This window comes from Coregonus lavaretus (assembly GCF_964263955.1).
Source record: "Coregonus lavaretus genome assembly, contig: HAP1_SCAFFOLD_847, whole genome shotgun sequence".
NCBI lineage: Eukaryota > Metazoa > Chordata > Actinopteri > Salmoniformes > Salmonidae > Coregonus > Coregonus lavaretus.
In genome coordinates, this window is record NW_028160476.1 from 49,838 (window position 1) to 67,500 (window position 17,663).

Consider the following 17,663-nt stretch of genomic DNA (forward strand, 5'->3'; position numbering starts at 1 on the left):
TACTGCCACCTTCTGGTTTGGAGTATTTTAAGAAGGCTGAGTGGCTGACGACTTCCAAGGTCTTTGCTGTGTGAACACAAAAGAGATTGAACAGTGTCGGCAGTCAGAGGTGCCAAGTACTGTCTCAAGGCAAACGTTTGACAATCCTACTGGAGTGTCTGAACTTTCAGACTCAAGGCCCACTGGCAGTGCAGTAGAGAGCGAACTCTAGTCTCGAGGTCTTCACGAATATACCCGAAACCGATTACCACGAGACGGCCACGCACCTCGGATCTGTGTGAAAATATGTGAAATGCCGACTAGATCTGAAATTATATTTGAAGAAGAAAATATCCTGATTAAATGACCTTCGCTACGCATGGCAGAGTTGGTTCAGGTTCTTTCAATATATTAATCTCTATCTTCCGCCTGTCTGCCTCTGTTTGGCTTGAGCTCTCGCTATAGGGAACTAGCATCATTGTTTCAACTGGGCCCTCCCTGTCTCCCATGCCAATGATGCGCTCAGGACAGACAGCTGTATTTGCGCAAGGGATAAGTGTACAGGTAGCCTATTTTATGACCAGTTTCCACTGGAGATATGGGATCAGAAATTGTTGCTAATTCACACTGAGGCACAATGGTTAGGCCTATCAAGGAGTGTTGAACAGGCCAGGTACTTCTATGCGTGCTCAAGCATGATATATACAAAATAAAACATTAAAAAGGGTAAACTCACAATTAAATAATGAATGCGCACGAATTAGCAGGAGACAGAGCGCATTCTGTAGAGAGACGGGCCTATGCATCTTCACCACACACCCGATCCCGTCTTGTCTCAACATTTTAAATTTGGGATGTCATCTATGAAAATACTAAACAAATCAATGATTTTAGATACATCTGAAAATGCATGTGAAATGTCAACATGCACTGTCAGACAAGTCAAAACTACACTGCACAAAAAATATTAAAACGCAACATGTAAAGTGTTGGTCCCATGTTACATGTGCTGAAATAAAAGATCCCCGAAATGTTCCATGCACACAACACAACACAACGCCACAGATGTCTCAAATTGAGGGAGGGTGCAATTGGCATGGTGATGCAGGAATGTCCACCAGAGCTGTTGCCAGAGAATTGAATGTTCATTTCTCGACCATAATGTCGTTTTGGAGAAGTGGAAGTACGTCCAACCAGCCTCACAACCGCAGACCACGTGTATGGCATCGTGTGGGCAAGAGGGCTGCGGATGTCAATGTTGTGAACAGAGTACCCCGTGGTGGCGGTGGGGTTATGGTATGGGCAGGCATAAGCTATGGACAATGAACACGATTGTATTTTATCGATGGCAATTTGAATGCACCGAGGTACTGTGATCGAGATCCTGAGGCCCATTGTGAGGCCCATTTTTTAAAGGTATCTGTGACTAACAGATGCATATCTGTATTCCCAGTCATGTGAAATCCATAGATTAGGGCCTAATGAATTTATTTCACTTGACTGATTTCCTTATATGAACTGTAACTCAGTAAAATCTTGGAAATTGTTTCATGTTGTGTTAATATTTTTTGTTCAGTACATTTTGCTTGCTTTCGTGGCAATAAAGCTGCATTTTTTTATCTTTCGGGTCAGTTTGGGTCCGATATAGACCCTGGTCAACCTCTGATTCAAATTGGATCAGATATTGATTTTGGGGAGAGAAAAAAAAATGACTGGGTCCTGTCTGTCTTGGATGGGAATTTTACAGATCCAATTCAGTTTGGAGCTCAATTTCGGGATCCGAGAAGACCTCTACTGTCCAAGACTGGCAGTGCAGTAGCAAACTACCTTGACATTCAGCTCCTTCCTCTCTCATTGCCTTGACTAATAAACACACTCTTGTGATGTCCTGGTAGGAAATGACAAGGAGTTATGCAGGCTTTTTCTTCTTTCAGGAGAGCAATAAAAGTAGCCCATTCTAAGTTCATAACTAACCTACCTGTAAGCCAACTGACATAGTTGAACACTTTCCAGAGACTCAGCAACAGGTTTAACTGTTTGCAGTAATGCAAAGTACAAAAATTGCTTAGTACCCTAGTTAGACTGCTTGACAGCCACTGTGATCGCAGAGGATTGAAGATGATACCTTAGTAATGTGTGATTACGTGGCAGCAGCAGAATCATGATGGTATTGATACATAGAAGAGGATAAGTTTGGCAACAGCGCTCCAATGGCCTACTACAAACAACTACGACCTTATCACGTCCGGCACTGCCAAACCACATATTGTGCAACCTACTGCTATGAGAAACCCTGAGCTTACTGACAGATCTAGTCTGTGTTGTCAGTCTGAATGCGATTTTCGGTGTGCCGTAAAACTTGACCTTTCTCTACTCTGCGTAAATGCTATGTCATAGTAGTTCATTCCTTGTTCAGTTCAGTCAAGTGTCCTGCAGGGCCAAGTTTGGGGCAGCTAGCGAAGCTTTCTAGTCCAAGTAGCTATGCCCACTGGACAGGAAGGTAAAGCTGGGTGGTGGGTTGTTGTTGTTTTGGTTACTCAATCTGTGAGTAGGCTACTTCCTGTTCAATGGGGGAAAATCACCTCTACCACATTCACGTTGAAGAACACTTGTTTCATGTTGAATAGCACCAATGTATAGTTGAGATAACGTTTTTATTTCGCTTATTTGAAAAGCTAGCTAGCGTTAGTCAATTTAGCTAGATAGCTAATCGTTATTAGAATGCCTTATCGTTATCTGAATTGTTAGTTAGCTAGTCATCTTGGTAAACACCCTAAATAACCACGTTGAACAGGTTGCAGTGACTTGTAGTGGACCCCCAAAAACGAGTTAGCTAGTTGCGACACAGATGAATGCCTGTTGATGTGAGTTAGTGACAGGCTATCACTAGCAGCTAGGCTAACGTTAGTTAGCTCGCATTTTCTATTCTACATACAACACGTTTAACCCTTTGTAGTCTGGACAAGATTGAAGCACACATCCAGTCGCAGTTAGCCACGTATCAACGTACCTGAAGTGTGGTGATGTGTTTGTCGTTGAATTTATTTTCACAATACCGCAACACGAGCGACGTCTTTCCGACACAGCCCTCTCCCAACAAAACCACCTTGAAAGAGTAGGTTTTGTTGCCTGCTCCACCGCCAGCCGCCATGGTGAAATAAATATTATTATGAATAGAAGTAGCCCAGTCGAAGTATCTCCCTCTAATCACATTAGATGTCTCAAATCGAAATCAAGAAATAGTCAAGGACACGAATCCCCTGCGAATCAGAATAGGAACAAATGTCAGTCGCCCAGCTCTTGTAGACCAAAGTGATTTCCCCCACCCTCAGCTCGCTGGTTCGCTCTCCTCTCCCCTCTCAACCCGTACTAATGGCGTCTCTTCCTACGTCACGCACGGGGATCATATGATGAACTGGACAGCAACAATCCAAAGTGCTGGAGCTGAACAGTGGCTCAGTCTCTGAAATAATCGGAATATTGCATGTTAGAGCAAAGAAGACAGAAATTAGGAAATGAATAAAAACTATAAACAAAATAAGACAGTTTGAAAGATGAAAAGTTACAAGCTCGGTAGTCAGTGTAATAAAAACTAGTCCTAAAAACTGAATTATGATGGGCTATGATTCATGTGGTTGGTTGTTCACCAGGATCATTATCTCTGCAATACCCTCCTGAATGAGAATAATTTGTCATACATAAATCATGAGGAATATATTTATCCTCTGAGCCATATGGCAGTGATATTTTATTTAAGCATTTCTGACAATCTGCTTATTTTCACATCAAAATATCATATAATTCTTGCAAGGCTCCCCGAACAAGATGCTGAAGTCCCCAATGCTGTACATACACACAGAGAGAGAAGACTAAGTGCTTGCCTCAAATCTGCTTTTTAGAAAGAAGTATGCTTGTTTTGTTCAAACTTGACCTACTTCTATTTCTACTAGAGACTTTTTGGGGTAAAAATTCAGAAAATTACCCCTTTCTTAACTAGATAACGACCATACTTTAAAAAAAATCCAAGGCACTCTGTTGTGGAAAAGTTAAAAAGCTTTTATTTTAGCGGCTATTGAATAGCAACAAACGTAAGCGCACAAACGCCTTGCGGCTCACCGGCCTTCATCAGGGTGGCCTGTGAGCCGCAACGCGTTGGTGCGTTTGGATTTTTTTGCTATGCAATAGCCGCTAAAATAAAAGCTTTTCAACTTTTTTTTCTTTTTTCTTTTTTTATACACAAGAGAGCGTGCAACCCTGGTAGGCTATTTCATTGAGTCTCTAGAGCCTGTATTCACAATTAGCTAATTAATTACTGTTGAAGGTAACGAGTTATCTAAAACATTGGTATCGAAATGATCTCAAGGACATATCAAACCAAACAAAGAGTTTCACTACAGCCTTATCCAACACTAGTTACTGTCACAACAAACCTCTTGAATATCACCTTCAATGAAAAAAAAAAAAACATTAAAGTAAGACAGGAATTTTCATACATGCCTGATGACTCAGTCAAATGTTTATTGAAAGCAGTGAGCTAAGTCCTTTTTTGCTAATTACATATTGAAACTGAGCAACATAAAGCCAATGTACAAACAGAATATAAAGTAGTCTACTTTTTAACAAACCATGAAGTCTACCTGTGCAAAGGGCATACATACAGAACACTTGTTTGAGATAATAACACCCCCACCACACTTAAAGCCCTGTACAATAAATGTCCTCTAAAGTGCAAATAGCATTATACATTCACCAGAAAAACTATGATAAAGAAACACTAACAGTGCGATCTAGATGAAGAATATAACCCTCTCCGTGTGTGCACCATATTGCATAATGGATAAATAAAGTAAATAACATTTGGGCAGCTTGATTAGTAAGAACATCTTAAAAAGATGGTATCATGTCAGAAAAGTGTCAATGATGGATTGACCTGACCATCTTAGCAGAGAGATGAATACCGTAAAGACCTCACACTGTACTTAAAAAGGTCATTCGTTTATTTAGAGTTCTCTTTCTCTTCCCGTCTGGGTCTGGGAGATGATGGTCTGGAACCAAGAATAAACAAATGGAAACATTGCATTTAGACTACACGGCCTGCTGCAGTTACAGAAAGGGGGTAAACTTCATTTAGTCAAATCCACACACTCCAAATGTCAGTCAAATGACAAAAACAAAACAAATAACATTTGTCTGACAAAGTGACATTTTAAATCATACTTACATGTCCTTGATAGCTTTCCTCATGAGCTGTCTTGTACATGGGGACATCACATTGTCTGTTGGACTCCTTATTTCAGACCTACATTGCCACACGAGGGAGTAGAGAGAGAGAGAGAGAGTAGCGCGAGATTAGACCGAGAGCAGAGAGAGTAGAGCAGAGAGAGAGAGAGTAGAGCAGAGAGAGAGAGAGTAGAGCAGAGAGAGAGAAGAGCAGAGAGAGAGAGAGAGTAGAGCAGAGAGAGAGAGTAGAGCAGAGAGAGAGAGAGAGTAGAGCAGAGAGAGAGAGTAGAGCAGAGAGAGTAGAGCAGCGAGAGAGAGCGAGAGAGTAGAGTAGAGAGAGAGTAGAGCAGCGAGAGAGAGCGAGAGAGTAGAGTAGAGAGAGAGTAGAGCGCAGAGAGAGTAGAGAGAGAGAGTAGAGCAGAGAGAGTAGAGCAGAGAGAGTAAAGCAGAGAGAGAGAGAGTAGAGTAGAGAGAGAGTAGAGCAGAGAGAATAGAGCAGAGAGAGAGAGTAGAGCAGAGAGAGAGAGTAGAGCAGAGCAGAGCGAGAGTAGAGCAGAGAGAGAGAGTAGAGCAGAGAGAATATGTCAAGCATGTTAATTTGACAAAAGCTAAATCCCTTCTAGCCAGGACCCTGACTTGGGGCACTCTCACGTGGGTTATAAGTAATCTGTCACATGGTAACATTACACAGGTGACCGGAAGTATTTGCAAAGGTGAGCGCTTATTATACCTCTGTGGGTGAATTGAATCAAAGATTATGGATATACTGACAAGATACACGTCTCTCCGCCCTAACAATGGGAGTTGTTGTCCACAAAGCGGCACGGCGGACTGTCTAGCTCCCGCCTATCCTTTCTTAGGATTGGTGGATACATCTCATTATTGTAATCCTTTTATTAATATTCAATGAGGGTTGTTGACGTCAACCACCTGTATTCAATCGAGAGATGCTATGCTACTAGCCTCATGCCGTGAATATGCATAGTCATCTCGAGACAACACCAATATAAATGTTTTTTTCTCAAAGTTGCCGGGATGTCATGTGTGCTACTTATATCAGTACACCCGTAACAACTTAAGCAATACGAAACGTCTGTTAGGTCAAATAAACTTCAGGTAGAAAATAAGCCATACATTTTTTGGTTGAACAAAAATTCGACACTTCATACAAAAACTCCTTGCTTGGTGGGTGAAAAAACGCCACCTGCTGGAGGAAGGCAGATTTTCCGCAAAGTTGGTCCTCTCTCTTCCTCTCTAATTGAATTGAGAGGAGAGACAGATCTGTATATAATGAAGAGATGCTCATGTCTCCGCCCCAAAAATAGAGTACCACAGTATGAGTCATAATACCCATAAAACCTAGCGGTCAAACAGGGAAATGGTATCAAAACGTTTTTCCCATAGGGGCTTTTAGAAACACTTAAAATAAGGGCTGTGTTTCGTGTAGGCTTACCCTGGCTTGACGTTTTGATAACAGTGTAAATCTATTGGAGAAGGTGACCTTTATCAATATATTTGCCTGTATTTACCCCCAACAAATGAAATGCTAATTAGCTGCTAATGTGGCTATCATAAAGAACTACAAATGCCATCATGATCTGGACGAGACTGCCGAATCGAGGCAAAGGTAAGAATCTCTGGATTAACTATCTAATGTTAGCTAAATGCAGTAATGAATGAATTGGCTACATTTCTTTAAAATGTACCTGTTAGCAAATGTGCCAGTTAGAGATGACATCCAGGAGCTTGCAGGGATTTGTAGTCTTGCATGATGTCTACTTTTATGCCAATTAACATTTTGGAATCTGAGAGTAAATAGAGGCGAATATATTGACGAATCACCTTGTCCGAGAGAGATTGACATGGTTATCAAAATGTCACTCCAGGGTAAGCCTACACAAAACACAGCCCTTATTTGAAGTGTTTCTCAAATCCCCTATGGGAAAACGATTGGAACCATTTCCCTGCTTGACCGCTAGGTTTTACGGGTATAATGACACCTCCACTGTGGGGCTTAGAGCCGGGAAGACAGGCGAAAAGCCACTTCTGCAATTAATGGGAAGACCACCCAACTAAATATCTACGCCTGGAAACCAAATTCTGGTCGATTCATGAAATGCTCTCCACCTGTGCCAGTGGCGTTTCATCGACACTGCGCATTGCATAATTTATACTGTATAAAAACTGTAGGTTTTACATGCATTAATCTAACAATCATTTCAACTTTCACAACGTACTTCTCTTGAATCTTCTTTCTTTTCGCCAGGCTTGGTGTCGGTGGCTGTTGATTGAGGTGAGTATACATCGACTGCAGTGCTTTTCCAGAGCTCATTTTCTCTGCAGAAAGCCATCATGACATGAACGATAGTTTAGTGTTTTGATACATTGTATCCCATAGCGAATTATGTAAACATTGTTGCAACTTGCATACAATAACGTACGCTCTACAATACGAACTGGAAATCGTTTTAAATTATGTAATTGATTATAACAACAAGTACACTTTCATTGTAGCAGTTAAAAGAACCCACCTTTATCTTTGTTGCCACAGTCGTGTAGCAAGCAGGAACTAGTAGTCTAGGCTCCAGATCCAGTCGTGTAGCAAGCAGGAACTAGTAGTCTAGGCTCCAGATCCAGTCGTGTAGCAAGCAGGAACTAGTAGTCTAGGCTCCAGATCCAGTCGTGTAGCAAGCAGGAACTAGTAGTCTAGGCTCCAGATCCAGTCGTGTAGCAAGCAGGAACTAGTAGTCTAGGCTCCAGATCCAGTCCGTTTAGTAACGATCAGCTGCGTTCATGTGAAGTAGGACATTTCGAACGTGGCGCTCCATGACGTTTTTCAAATACGCTCCTCTCATTGGTAGTTGCCACGGCACAAGCATAACAAACCGCCCTCTCAGAAAACGTTTGACATACCTCATAATTTATTTTCTCAGTAACTGTGTACATTGCAAGCTTTGTGATTTTTTTTGGAAAATAAACTCCAATCCTTAGACATGTTTAACCAGAAAAGTCGAATACTTTTCATTATTGTATAACATAAATTCATTTACATTCATACATTTTCTGTGTAGGAGGAACAGGCACTTTTTCTATATATCAAACCCACAGCACCAGCTGAGCCTTCAAGTGTACAGAGAATATCCCCATCTATGCTCCAACTAAAACATAATATATTATTTATTGAGAAGCTTTAAAGCGCTCGTTCAAAAGATGTGCGCCCAACGTGGGGCTCGAACCCACGACCCTGAGATTAAGAGTCTCATGCTCTACCGACTGAGCTAGCCGGGCTTGCATCAGATCAGGAAACTCCCCCTTTACAAACCATGAGGCGCGAACCCTGCCCCCCCTCTTTTCTTAGAATTCACACAGAGCTCGCTCCAACACTGATGCAATTACTCAGTGAGTCACCACTGCATACACAAAGCCCTTGATCCGTGTTCACAGGGTAGGAGTTCTGATCTAGGATCAGGTTCCTTCTGTCCACGTCATCTGATTCAATATAATCTAAACGCAAAACTGATCACAGATCAGCACTGCTACTCTAAAAGGCTTCGTGAATACAGACCCTGATCCCAGATCAGTTGCTGGTGTAATCTGTACTCGGATCACGGTCCTTGAAAAGGGTAAACATCACTGGTAATGCTACTCTCTCAACATTCATATGATGCAATAAGGCAAAAATCCATCAAGTATTTATTCCAACGCTAATTGTTTACAGCATCAATTGGAGACTTATCAAAACAACCATTACAAACCACATTTGTAAAGGACTTAATAATAATAATAATAATAATAATAATATGCCATTTGTTTGGGGGCTGGTGACATAAAACACTTTCACTTCTGTCTCTCTCATTCCTTCTCTAATGTAGGGTGTAGGCTCCTCTCACCCCGTCTCTCACCCCTTCTCTCACCCCTTCTCTAGTGTAGGGTGTAGGCTCCTCTCACCCCTTCTCTCACCCCGTCTCTCACCCCTTCTCTCACCCCTTCTCTAGTGTAGGGTGTAGGCCTACTCAAAAGAGAGTATTACAACACAAACTCACAATCAAACAAAAAACACTGCTCTCCTATAAAGTCCATACACTTAATGCATTTCAGGAAACAATATAAATTCAAATCTAGATAATGAAAATCAACACTGCTCTCCTATTAAGTCCATGCACTTAATGAATTTCAGGAAACAACTCAAATCTAGATGATTAAACTAAGATCAACAAATGTATTACCAAAAAGACACACAATCAGAGCTGAGGTTATTTGTAGCATGGTAACTCCATTTCCTTAGACAACAAGCTAGACCATACTAGGTACAGTATAAAACATTTCCTTAGACAACAAGCTAGACCATACTAGGTACAGTATAAAACATTTCCTTAGACAACAAGCTAGACCATACTAGGTACAGTATAAAACATTTCCTTAGACAACAAGCTAGACCATACTAGGTACAGTATAAAACATTTCCTTAGACAACAAGCTAGACCATACTAGGTACAGTATAAAACATTTCCTTAGACAACAAGCTAGACCATACTAGGTACAGTATAAAACATTTCCTTAGACAACAAGCTAGACCATACTAGGTCAAGTATAAAACATTGTATATTGTGGTAGTGGCACGACTTCAATACAACAAGCAAAACATTTGATCCAAATTTTGACAAAACAAACATTTGCTCCAACATTTGAAAACACAAATCAGGGAAGTGTAAAGAGCTCCTTCCCTAGTGAGGCCAGAAGCCCCATGCAACACCGGGAAGAACCAAAGCTACTATGATGGAAGAGAAGAGGTTAACGCCATTGTTGTCCAGTATAGGCTTCCCACATATCCGCTTCGTTGTCACAGACTCATAGTTCACAACCTTTCCAACGCTGGCATCATAACCTGGGGGAGAACAGACATCATCTATGAGTAAGAGTGGAGCAGACATTTTTAATGCCTGCGATGTTTGAAATTAAAGACACTTCAAGCACCTGCTGATATCCATTTGGAATGTATTAAACATATGTAAAAACAAATTTTAAAGGGGTCCATTCAATATGAAAAATCCAAATAAATGAATAACATATTAATCTATATCTCTAGTTAGTTATGTGTCCTTTTCCCTGATAATAACATGAACTAATCCCTGATAATAACATGTTAATAACTAATCCCTGATAATAACATGTTAATAACTCATCCCTGATAATAACGATCTAATCCCTGATAATAACATGAATAACTAATGGTTGTCAGACCCACCTGAGTACTGCCAGTGTGCTCCCAGGACAGAGTCCAGCATGGACCCCACTAGGCCAGCCATGGCTCCATAGACTATGATTGGCCACTGGGGATCAGCCAGGTGCAGGTCACGGACCAATAGGATCTGAGAGATATAGTAAGCCACGCCCACTGCCAGGCCCCCCAGGAAGCTAGCCAGTAGACCCACTGGGGTCACTCCTCCATTGGTCCCTGTGAAAAGAACAGAGGAACCATTAACACCAATGGAGAGGCTAGCTCTCATGGGGCGCATTGTTAGAACTGACAGTGAATTGGATCCACTAGTAGGCACAGGTGTAGTAGAAACATTTATCTAAAAACAAGCTCCCAGAATAGGAACAGGATGCAGGAAGACTAGACTATTTACACTATTATACTCTGTGGTTACTATCCATTACCTACATTGAAACTGTGTTCAGGTCCATGTCTGTCTGAGGCTAGCGCTGAACACAAAACACTCCCGCCCAACGTGGGGCTCGAACCCACGACCCTGAGATTAAGAGTCTCATGCTCTACCGACTGAGCTAGCCGGGCCTGAGGGCAACTGGAATTCCCCCGCGCATAGGAACTGTCAGGATGAGTCAGGAACCCTGCCCCCTTCCTGGTTTTAACATCACCTGCCACAGTCATTTACTGGAATGATCTTCTTACTCAACACTGAGAATAGTTGTAAGTGGAGTCGCACTGTCAATAGATAGACATTATTTACATTACATTTCAATTAACTGACTCCAACCCTGTCCCCTTTTAGATTTCACATATCACCCACAGTCTTTTATCCTGTTACTCATCAATGTGAAAAGAAAAGTTGTTGACTGAACAGTCAGTAAACAGATTGACTTTCTTTCCAACCAACCCTCTAGTGTCTAAAATGCTGACACATTTATCAGAAGGAGAAAGGCTTTCAAATCAAAAGATGTGCGCCCAACGTGGGGCTCGAACCCACGACCCTGAGATTAAGAGTCTCATGCTCTACCGACTGAGCTAGCCGGGCTTGCATCACCACATATCACCACCCACATACAGGCCTCAGTGTGAACCAACCCTGTCCTCTGACAGACCTCACAGGGTGTGAACCAACCCTGTCCACTGACAGACCTCACAGGGTGTGAACCAACCCTGTCCACTGACAGACCTCACAGGGTGTGAACCAACCGTGTCCACTGACAGACCTCACAGGGTGTGAACCAACCCTGTCCACTGACAGGCCTCAGTGTGAACCAACCCTGTCCTCTGACAGACCTCACAGGGTGTGAACCAACCCTGTCCTCTGACAGACCTCACAGGGTGTGAACCAACCCTGTCCACTGACAGGCCTCAGTGTGAACCAACCCTGTCCTCTGACAGACCTCACAGGGTGTGAACCAACCCTGTCCACTGACAGACCTCACAGGGTGTGAACCAACCCTGTCCACTGACAGACCTCACAGGGTGTGAACCAACCCTGTCCACTGACAGACCTCACAGGGTGTGAACCAACCGTGTCCACTGACAGACCTCACAGGGTGTGAACCAACCGTGTCCACTGACAGACCTCACAGGGTGTGAACCAACCGTGTCCACTGACAGACCTCACAGGGTGTGAACCAACCCTGCCTCTTGGATTTCACCAGTCCTCTATACCACCACCCTAGTACTCATCACTGTCAGAAGTTGTTGTTTGAACTAAACAGTCCAACAAATACTGGTCATTTATGGTGCACCTGTACTAACAACTATACCTCTAAGGCTGGTTTCCCGGACACAGATGAAGTCCTAGTCCAAAAACATGCTCAATTGAGACTCTTCATAGGAAGTGCTTTTTAGTCTAAGACTATGCTTAATCTGTGTCCAGGAAACTACCCGGTATGCAAATCAAAAGGTTTGCGCCCAACGTGGGGCTCGAACCCACGACCCTGAGATTAAGAGTCTCATGCTCTACCGACTGAGCTAGCCGGGCCTGAGGGCAACTGGAATTCCCCCGCGCATAGGAACTGTCAGGATGAGTCAGGAACCCTGCCCCCTTCCTGGTTTTAACATCACCTGCCACAGTCATTTACTGTGATGATCTTCTTACTCAACACTGAGAATAGTTGTAAGTGGAGCCGCACTGTCAATAGATAGACATTATTTACATTACATTTCAATTAACTGACTCCAACCCTGTCCCCTTTTAGATTTCACATATCACCCACAGTCTTTTATCCTGTTACTCATCAATGTGAAAAGAAAAGTTGTTGACTGAACAGTCAGTAAACAGATTGACTTTCTTTCCAACCAACCCTCTAGTGTCTAAAATGCTGACACATTTATCAGAAGGAGAAAGGCTTTCAAATCAAAAGATGTGCGCCCAACGTGGGGCTCGAACCCACGACCCTGAGATTAAGAGTCTCATGCTCTACCGACTGAGTTAGCCGGGCTTGCATCACCACATAACACCACCCACATACAGGCCTCAGTGTGAACCAACCCTGTCCACTGACAGACCTCACAGGGTGTGAACCAACCCTGCCTCTGACAGACCTCACAGGGTGTGAACCAACCCTGTCCACTGACAGACCTCACAGGGTGTGAACCAACCGTGTCCACTGACAGACCTCACAGGGTGTGAACCAACCCTGTCCACTGACAGACCTCACAGGGTGTGAACCAACCCTGTCCACTGACAGACCTCACAGGGTGTGAACCAACCCTGTCCACTGACAGACCTCACAGGGTGTGAACCAACCCTGTCCACTGACAGGCCTCAGTGTGAACCAACCCTGTCCACTGACAGACCTCACAGGGTGTGAACCAACCCTGTCCACTGACAGGCCTCAGTGTGAACCAACCCCGTCCACTGACAGACCTCACAGGGTGTGAACCAACCCTGTCCACTGACAGACCTCACAGGGTGTGAACCAACCCTGTCCACTGACAGACCTCACAGGGTGTGAACCAACCCTGCCTCTTGGATTTCACCACTCCTCTATATCACCACCCTAGTACTCATCACTATCAGAAGTTGTTGTTTGAACTAAACAGTCCAACAGATACTGGTCATTTATGGTGCACCTGTACTAACAACTATACCTCTAAGGCTGGTTTCCCGGACACAGATGAAGTCCTAGTCAAAAAAACATGCTCAATTGAGACTCTTCATAGGAAGTGCTTTTTAGTCTGGGACTATGCTTAATCTGTGTCCAGGAAACTACCTGGTATGCAAATCAAAAGGTTAGCGCCCAACGTGGGGCTCGAACCCACGACCCTGAGATTAAGAGTCTCATGCTCTACCGACTGAGCTAGCCGGGCCTGGAGGCACAGCCCACACCGGCCCAACTTAACACAACTCTTAGACCAGGATGGGAAATAACAGCCCAATATGTAATAACTCTTAGACCAGGTTGGGAAATAACAGCCCAATATGTAATAACTCTTAGACCAGGTTGGGAAATAACAGCCCAATATGTAATAACTCTTAGACCAGGTTGGGAAATAACAGCCCAATATGTAATAACTCTTAGACCAGGTTGGGAAATAACAGCCCAATATATAATAACTAGTAGACCAGGTTGGGAAATAACAGCCCAATATGTAATCACTCTTAGACCAGGTTGGGAAATGACAGCCCACACCAGCCCAACATGTAACAACTCGTAGACCAGGTTGGGAAATGACAGCCCACACCAGCCCAACATGTAACAACTCGTAGACCAGGTTGGGAAATGACAGCCCACACCAGCCCAACATGTAACAACTCGTAGACCAGGTTGGCAAATGACAGCCCACACCAGCCCAACATGTAACAACTAGTAGACCGGGTTGGGAAATGACCAGTCTAGAGACAATAATAGTAACAACTATCAAAATTAAGTACCCTCTTTTTACATACACTCCACCAAATGGCACCCTATTCCCTATATAGTGCACTACTTTTGACCAGGGCATTTGTGCCATTTGGACTTAGCCATAGTGTGGGGCTGAAAGACATGATCCAAAGGTCTCATGACCCCCCCCCCCATAGAGAGACAAACCCTGCCAGGAATAGCCTGAATATGGATATATCCTTTAACTTCCTGTTAACAAGCCTCATGACAGCATGAGACTTGACCTTTGACCATGTCCTATATCCTAATCCTCCACTTGTGATAGGACATAGCATTATTACATGGTATAATAGCACCATTATAAACATTCATTTAGTCAATACTGGTTATATATATATATATATACACACACACACACACACACACACACACACAGTACCAGTCAAAAGTTTGGACACGTCTACTCATTCAAGTGTTTTTCTTTATTTTTTTTTCTACATTGTACATGATTCCATGTGTTATTTCATAGTTTTGATCAAAATCAAATCAAATTTTATTGGCCACATGCGCCGAATACAACAGGTGCAGACATTACAGTGAAATGCTTACTTACAGCCCCTAACCAACAGTGCATTTATTTTTAATTTAAAAAGTAAAATAAAACAACAACAAAAAAGTGTTGAGAAAAAAAGAGCAGAAGTAAAATAAAATAACAGTAGGGAGGCTATATATACAGGGGGGTACCGGTGCAGAGTCAATGTGCGGGGGCACCGGCTAGTTGAGGTAGTTAAAGTAATATGTACATGTGGGTAGAGTTAAAGTGACTATGCATAAATAATTAACAAAGTAGCAGCAGCGTAAAAAGGATGGGGTGGGGGGGGGCAGTGCAAATAGTCCGGGTAGCCATGATTAGCTGTTCAGGAGTCTTATGGCTTAGGGGTAGAAGCTGTTGAGAAGTCTTTTGGACCTAGACTTGGCACTCCGGTACTGCTTGGCGTGCGGTAGCAGAGAGAACAGTCTATGACTAGGGTGGCTGGAGTCTTTGACAATTTTGAGGGCCTTCCTCTGACACCGCCTGGTATAGAGGTCCTGGATGGCAGGAAGCTTGGCCCCAGTGATGTACTGGGCCGTACGCACTACCCTCTGTAGTGCCTTGTGGTCGGAGGCCGAACAGTTGCCATACCAGGCAGTGATGCAACCAGTCAGGATGCTCTCGATGGTGCAGCTGTATAACATTTTGAGGATCTGAGGACCCATGCCAAATCTTTTCAGTCTCCTGAGGGGGAATAGGCTTTGTCGTGCCCTCTTCACAACTGTCTTGGTGTGTTTGGACCATGATAGTTTGTTGGTGATGAGGACACCAAGGAACTTGAAGCTCTCAACCTGTTCCACTACAGCCCCATCGATGAGAATGGGGGCGTGCTCAGTCCTCTTTTTTTTCCCTGTAGTCCACAATCATCTCCTTTGTCTTGATCACGTTGAGGGAGAGGTTGTTATCCTGGCACCACACGGCCAGGTCTCTGACCTCCTCCCTATAGGCTGTCTCATCGTTGTCGGTGATCAGCCCCCCCCCCCCCACCTTGTCACAACACAACTGATTGGTTGAAACGCATTAAGAAGGAAATAAATTCCACAAATTAACTTTTAAGAAGGCACACCTGTTAATTTAAATGCATTCAAGGTGACTACCTCATGAAGCTGGTTGAGAGAATGCCAAGAGTGTGCAAAGCTGTCATCAAGGCAAAGGGTGGCTACTTTGAAGAATCTCAAATATAAAATGTATTTTGATTTGTTTAACATTTTTTGGTTACTACATGATTCCATATGTATTATTTCATAGTTTTGATGTCTTCACTATTATTCTACAATGTAGAAAATAGTAAAAATAAAGAAAAACCCTTGAATGAGTAGGTGTAGCCAAACGTTTGACTGGTACTGTATATATGGCCCTTTACGGAGTTAATGAGCCTGGGCTTGGTCTGACTGAGGACGGGCCCCACCTCTGATGCCCAGGTGTGTGTGTGTACCTGTAGGAACCTCTCTCCAGGAGGTGATGAGCCTGGGTTTGGTCTGGCTGAGGACGGGCCCCACCTCTGATGCCCAGGTGTCCCCCGTAGAGCAGGCCAAGGCCCCCAGCAGAGACAGGCACATCCAGGAGGCCGAGTACTGCTTCCCAAAGTCCACCGGCATCTCCCCAGGACCCACCTGATATTAACCAGGACCACACAATGGAAATAACCTCAGATGTGTGATGATGTACTGTTGGCTGAGGCAGCTGTATATGTATTTAAATGTGTAATTAATGAAATTCATTGATTGACCTCGATCATATAGAGCAGGGCCAGCTCTGTGGGGACACCACCGTTACAGAACACCTGCACCCAGTTCCTCTGACCACCTGGAGGGCAAAGGGGACACACATTAAAATGATAGTTCACTTCCAAATGTTTCACTTACTTTTGACCTCCCTAGGGGGTTGTTTTATTCCCTTGTTAAATAAGCTAAAACTTCAAAAAGGTGAACTATCCCTTTAAGGTCAAATGGCTTATATCACTGACTGAGGCAGATAGACCAACCAATCCAGTAGCAGGCTGTTGCTGACTGGGGTGTGGCCTGACTGGGGTGTGGCCTGACTGGGGCGTGGCCTGACTGGGGGCGTGGCCTGACTGGGGCGTGGCCTGACTGGGGCGTGGCCTGACTGGGGGACGTGGCCTGACTGGGGGACGTGGCCTGACTGGGGCGTGGCCTGACTGGGGCGTGGCCTGACTGGGGCGTGGCCTGACTGGGGCGTGGCCTGACTGGGGCGTGGCCTGACTCTCTAGAGATTCATTTAGCCTAGCTACTGTAGCTTGTTACCTTCTTTATAGTCAGAGTCCAGCTTCTTCTTGACTTCTTGTTTCCAGCGCGTCAGCTTGGAGGAAGTGATGAAGAAAGCCAGCAGGGCGGAGAAGAAGCTCATGTTGGCCATGGTGAGGATGAAGCCGACCAGCAGGGCTGTAGGGACAGAGAACTAAAGCATTAAAACAATGCAACTCAAAACACACTTGCATGGTCCCAGATCTGTTTGTACTTGTTTTTATAGCCAACTCTTATGGCCGTTGTTATGACCACGTGTTTGTTTGACATAACAACAACCACAGGAGCTGGCACTAACAGATCTGGGACCAGGTTACAAACTAGGCCTAACTACCTTCTCGGAACAGTACTGCAGGACATCTACTCTCTCCATATGATTTCTGAAAGAATCATGATGAAAGTGGCCATTTTATGCCCTTTTTAGACCAATACACGCCTCCTGTAAGACCCTATGATCTGTGAACCGTTCATGAGACAGACATCTTGGTGTCATTATACTCCTTATAGTGTGCTCAACCATATGGAGTATGACTTGATTATGAAAAAAACACAATTTCACA

General features: G+C 43.8%; 2 protein-coding genes and 1 long non-coding RNA gene across 3 annotated transcripts in view; all 3 read right to left on the reverse strand.

Annotated features, from left to right (window-relative positions):
- The window catches only part of LOC311121762 (ras-related protein Rab-21), a 30,907-nt gene extending 27,550 nt beyond the window's left edge, over positions 1-3,357 (reverse strand). The window contains exon 1 of the mRNA XM_084196216.1: positions 2,990-3,357. Within this exon, the coding sequence (XP_084052342.1) occupies positions 2,990-3,130 (141 nt within the window). The 5' untranslated portion in view covers positions 3,131-3,357. The remainder of the gene's footprint in view (positions 1-2,989) is intronic.
- A 1,110-nt stretch (positions 3,358-4,467) lies between these two features.
- On the reverse strand, positions 4,468-8,474 carry LOC311121765. Its single transcript, XR_014612348.1, has 4 exons — positions 7,731-8,474; positions 7,437-7,536; positions 5,201-5,278; positions 4,468-5,024 (listed from the first exon to the last, which is right to left on the reverse strand). It is a non-coding gene; the product is annotated as an uncharacterized lncRNA (long non-coding RNA).
- Positions 8,475-8,875: 401 nt separating this feature from the next.
- Positions 8,876-17,663, reverse strand: part of LOC311121763 (transmembrane protein 19-like) — a 20,016-nt gene continuing 11,228 nt past the window's right edge. Inside the window, exons 4-8 of the mRNA XM_084196217.1 lie at positions 17,104-17,241; positions 16,569-16,645; positions 16,275-16,452; positions 10,445-10,654; positions 8,876-10,084 (exon numbers count right to left, since the gene is read on the reverse strand). Of these exons, the coding sequence (XP_084052343.1) occupies positions 9,924-10,084; positions 10,445-10,654; positions 16,275-16,452; positions 16,569-16,645; positions 17,104-17,241 (764 nt within the window). The 3' untranslated portion in view covers positions 8,876-9,923. The remainder of the gene's footprint in view (positions 10,085-10,444; positions 10,655-16,274; positions 16,453-16,568; positions 16,646-17,103; positions 17,242-17,663) is intronic.